The 5,000-nt window shown below is 30.2% G+C and overlaps 1 protein-coding gene across 3 annotated transcripts in view; it reads left to right on the forward strand.

Moving 5' to 3' along the window:
- Window positions 1–5,000, forward strand: part of LOC137620511 (voltage-dependent calcium channel subunit alpha-2/delta-3-like) — a 263,284-nt gene that overhangs the window by 55,577 nt on the left and 202,707 nt on the right. For all 3 annotated transcript variants that reach the window (XM_068350700.1, XM_068350701.1, XM_068350702.1), the window contains exons 2-3: window positions 1,194–1,325; window positions 4,658–4,774. In XM_068350700.1, the coding sequence (XP_068206801.1) occupies window positions 1,194–1,325; window positions 4,658–4,774 (249 nt within the window). The remainder of the gene's footprint in view (window positions 1–1,193; window positions 1,326–4,657; window positions 4,775–5,000) is intronic.

The raw sequence follows: 5,000 nt of genomic DNA on the forward strand, positions 1-5,000 counted from the left end.
GCGGCGGTAGGCAGAAATTAATTTGACTTGTGAATTCCCACTGAGCTTAGCATCCAGTCTCTAGCGGAAGATGGCGAGAATTGAGTGAAATACAAAATAGAAGAAAGTTTTTATTTTTTATTCATTTCATTTATTTTTCTTTTGCTTTGGTGTAATTGTCGTCCCGATATCTTATTTCAGGGTTTGGTTGGTGAGCTATATATATATATATATATATATATATATATAAATACATATATATATATATATATATATATACATATATATATATATATATATATATATATATATATATACTTTTATGAAATGATTTTTGAATTTTGTTAATCCAAATATTTCAGCAGTTGTCGGAGATCTTATACCTTTTTTGAGTGAAAAGCAAAATAGGTTTTTTTTTTTCTTTTTTTTTGGTGCAACTGTTGCCCCGTTATTTTATCTTTATGAACAAATTTCAGAATTATCTCAATCAATTTTTTTTATATATGTTGTAAGTGATCTTTTACGTTCCTTTTTAAAAAAACCTTTAACAATTGAGTGAAATACAAAATTGATGTTGGTTTCTTTTGCATTGGTGCAACTGTTGCACCTTTATCTTATTTCAAGTTTGGTTTGGTGAGCTAAATAAAAGTTTCCATTTTCACCTCTCCATTGAACTTCCCCACAGGTGCATTATTATTATATTGTTATTTTTATTATTATTGTTATTATTGTTGTTATTATTATTATTATTATCATTACCGTTATTATTATTATTATTATCATTATTGTTATTATTATTATTATTATTACTGATAATATTATTATTATTATTATTATTGTTATTATTATTACTGATAGTATTAATATTTTTATTATTAATATTATTATTATTATTATTATCATTACTATTATTATTATTATTATTTTTATTATAATTATTGTTATTATTATCATTACCATTATTATTATTATTATTATTATTATTATTATTATTACTGATATTATTATTATTATTATTAATAATAATGATAATAATAATATTAATATTATTATTATTATCATTATTATGATGATGATGATGATGATGATGTAAAACTTACCATAACATTTTGACCCATCAATTGAACCTCCCCATAGATAAATTAAGTAATTAAAAGTTGTTAATCAATTAATTAATTAGTGTTGAAATTAACATTCATCCTCTTCTTCCACAGCGCCGGATGTTCTTCGGGCCATCAGGTGGTCCGGTCGGCTGGACCGGACATTCAAGTCCAACTACGAACTTGATCCTACGCTTTCCTGGCAATACTTTGGTTCCTCATCGGGCTTCCTTAGGCAGTATCCCGGTAAGGATCTCCTCTCTGTTGGATAACATACGTTTAGATTGGTTAGCATGCGTCCCTTGGTCCATACCAGACCTCTTAGTCTTTTTAAACACCTCACACTTGCAATATCCTTCACAATTACATTATCATACGTTTAGATTGGTTAGCATGCGTCCCGAGGTCCATACCAGACCTCTTAGTCCTTTTGAACACCTCACACTTACAATATCATTCACAATTACAATATCATACGTCCCGAGGTCCATACCAGACCTATTGTTCCGTTTAAACACCTCACACAAGTCAAGAAATGTCCACCTTGATTTAAATCAAATAAGTATATTCAATGTCATCTTTTTTTATTTGGTGCCGACGGAAGGGGCAACGTAAGGCCCTCTTTTAAAATCAAATAAAAATGCTTAATGTAATTTTTTTTTATTTGGTGCCGACGGAAGAGGCAACCCAAGTCCCACTTTTAAAATCAAATAGATATGCTTAATGTCATATTTTTTTTATTTGGTGCCGACGGGAGGGGCAACCTAAGACCCTCTTTTAAAATCAAATAAATATGCTTAATGTCATATTTTTTTTCTATTTGGTGCCGACGGGAGGGGCAACCTGAAGCCCTCTTTTAAAATCAACTTAGTATGCTCAATGTTAGCTTTTTTATTTGGTGCCGACGGGACTGGCAACCTAAAGCCCTCTTTGAGCAATAAAGAAGAGAAGTCTAAACATTGGGCCACAACCCAAAAGATGCTTCAGTACAGATTCTTAGAATTTATTAACGCTTAAGTGAACATTTTGATGTGTAGTTTTTTCTTTCGATATTTATTTATTTATTCATTTATCTATATCAAAGTTACTATAGTCAATTCTTTTTAGTGAGGCAGATTTTCACCGACTCGCAGTGGTGCCCTTTTAGCTCGGAAAAGTTTCCTAATCGCTGATTGGTTGGACAAGAAAATTCTAACCAATCAGATGGCAGGAAACATTTCCGAGCTAAAAGGGCACCGCTGCGAGTCAGTGCAAATGCTCCTCATTAAAAAGAAAAAAAAAAGAGTATAATTCAGTTATGCTCAAGTGACATCTGATGCAAAAGTTCTATTGATTAAATTAAATCTCATTTTTTAAAATTATGACGAATATTCAGAGAAGGGGTTCGGAAGAAAAAATAAAAGAGTTCAAGACTTGGAAGCATTCATACAAGGATGTTGAAACCATTTCACGCTTTTTATCGGTACATCCTAGAGAATATGTATGTATGTATGTATGTATGTTTTTTTTTTTTTTTTTTTTTTTTTTTTTTTTTTTTTTTTTTTTACATCATTATCATCTCCTATTACGCCTATTGACGCAAATGGTCTCGGTTAGATTTCGTCATTCGTCTCTATCCTGAGCTTTTAATTCAATACTTCTCCATTCATCATCTCGCGCTTCATAGTCCTCAGTCATGTAGGCCTGGGTCTTCTAACTCTTCTAGTGCCTTGTGGAACCCAGCTGAACGTTTGGTGACCTAATCTCTCTTGGGAGTGCAAAGAGTATGCCTGAAACATTTCTGCCTTTTTAACTAACAACAGTTTTTTTTTTCTTTTATTCTAAATCAGAAAATACACTACACACTGTAAACTGATCCCTTTTTCCTATGCTCAAGTTCTCTCACAGAATTCATTTGAATTTTTTTTTTATCTCTTTTTTACTTTTAGTTGTGAATATATTTCAGAAACTTCCCTTAACCGAGATAAAATTCGGATCCAACTATTAATCTATTTGCAAGTCAGAAACTATTATTACAAGTTAAGCAAATCTATTCTTTTAACCTTCTCTTTTTATGAATAAACTTAGAAATTCAGATCAAAAGTTTGAATAATATTACCCTTAAGTTACTTCACTGTTAGCCGAAGACTTATTTTATTTTGTAAGTCAAAAACTTAGGAATTGAAATCAAAAGTTTGAATAATATCACCCTGGAATTATTTAACTGTTTGTGACACGAAAAATTATTTTATTTTGTAAATCAAAAACTTAGAAATTCAGATCAAAAGTTTGAATAATATTCCCCTTGAATTATTTAACTGTTTGTGAGACGAAAAATTATTTTATTTTGTGAGTCAAAAACTTATTTTATTTTTCAAGTCAAAAACTTATTTTAAGTTATGCAAGCACACCCGTTTTCCTTTTTTAATTCTTAGCCTAAGACTTTTATTTCCTTACGCTTCATGTAAATTGAGTGAAAGTAGGTGGATTTTAGCGTAAATTGATGAAATGAGTCAGAATATTTTGCTTTGTAACATCTTCAGTGTAATCATTGAGTTTGGTTGAAACTGGTCAAGAAAATTTCTATGGAAAATTTAATCTCAATTTCCAATTAAATATGTATTTTTTTATGTGTAATTAATTTTTTTTATCATATTTCTAGTTACCTTCGACAACTTCGGTTGAAACTGGTCAAGAAAATTTCTATGGAAAATTTAATCTCAATTCCAATTAAATATATATTTTTTTATGTGTAATTAATGTTTTTATTATATTTCTAGTTACCTTCGCCAACTTCGTTGCGAAGGTTATGTTTTGGTAGGCGTGAATTTGTTCGTATGTCTGTCTGTGTGTTAGCGATTCGCATAACTCAAGAATCATTAGCACGAATTTGATGAAATTTGGAGGGATAATTGCTCATGATCCAAGAACAATTTAATTAGATTTTGGGAGTGATAGGCTCAAAGGCCAAGGTCATGAAAAGGTAAAAAATATCTTTTTGCCTTATCTTGGCCAGTTTTTATTTTATTTTGCATGAAACTAGTGCCAAAATTTGCTTGATTCAATTGCCTATCTTTTGATATAAAGCATTATATAGTGATGCCATTGACAAAAGTGGAGGTGGCGAATGTATGCGCTCTACCGAGTGCCCGTTCTAGTCTCATACGTTTTATTATTATTATTATTACTATCCAAGATACAACCCTAGTTGGAAAAGCAAGATGCTATAAGCCCAGGGGCTCCAATAGGGAAAAATAGCCCAGTGAGGAAAGGAAATGAGGAAATAAATAAATGAAGAGAACAAATTAACAACAAATCATTCTAAAAAAAAGTAACAACGTCAAAGCAGACATGTCATATATAAACTATTAACAACATCAAAAACAAATATGTCTTGAATAAACTATAAAAAGACTCATGTCCGCCTGGTCAACAAAAAAGCATTTGCTCCAACATTGAACTTTTGAGGTTCTACTGATTCAACTACCCGATTAGGAAGATCATTCCACAACTAAGTCTTCTATTCTTATTTATATACTTTTCATAGTTAAATCTTTTATTTTTTCTTTGAAGTAAGCTTATTCCTTTTCTCTTACCAGCGACCAAGTGGGTTTTAGACGAAAGGGATCCAGACTTATACGATGCGCGTCTACGTTCCTGGTACATTGAAGCGGCCAACAGTGCCAAGGACATGGTCATTCTGCTGGATGTCTCAGGTCAGTGCTTTTTAGTATATCAGTTAATATATATATTATATATATATATATATATATATGTGTGTGTGTGTGTATATATATGTGTATATATATATATATATATATACATATATCGTATATATATATATATATATATATGTATATATATGTATATATACATATATATATGTATATATATGTATATATCGTATATATATATATATATACATACATATATCGTATATAT

This window comes from Palaemon carinicauda, chromosome 27 (genome assembly GCF_036898095.1).
Source record: "Palaemon carinicauda isolate YSFRI2023 chromosome 27, ASM3689809v2, whole genome shotgun sequence".
NCBI lineage: Eukaryota > Metazoa > Arthropoda > Malacostraca > Decapoda > Palaemonidae > Palaemon > Palaemon carinicauda.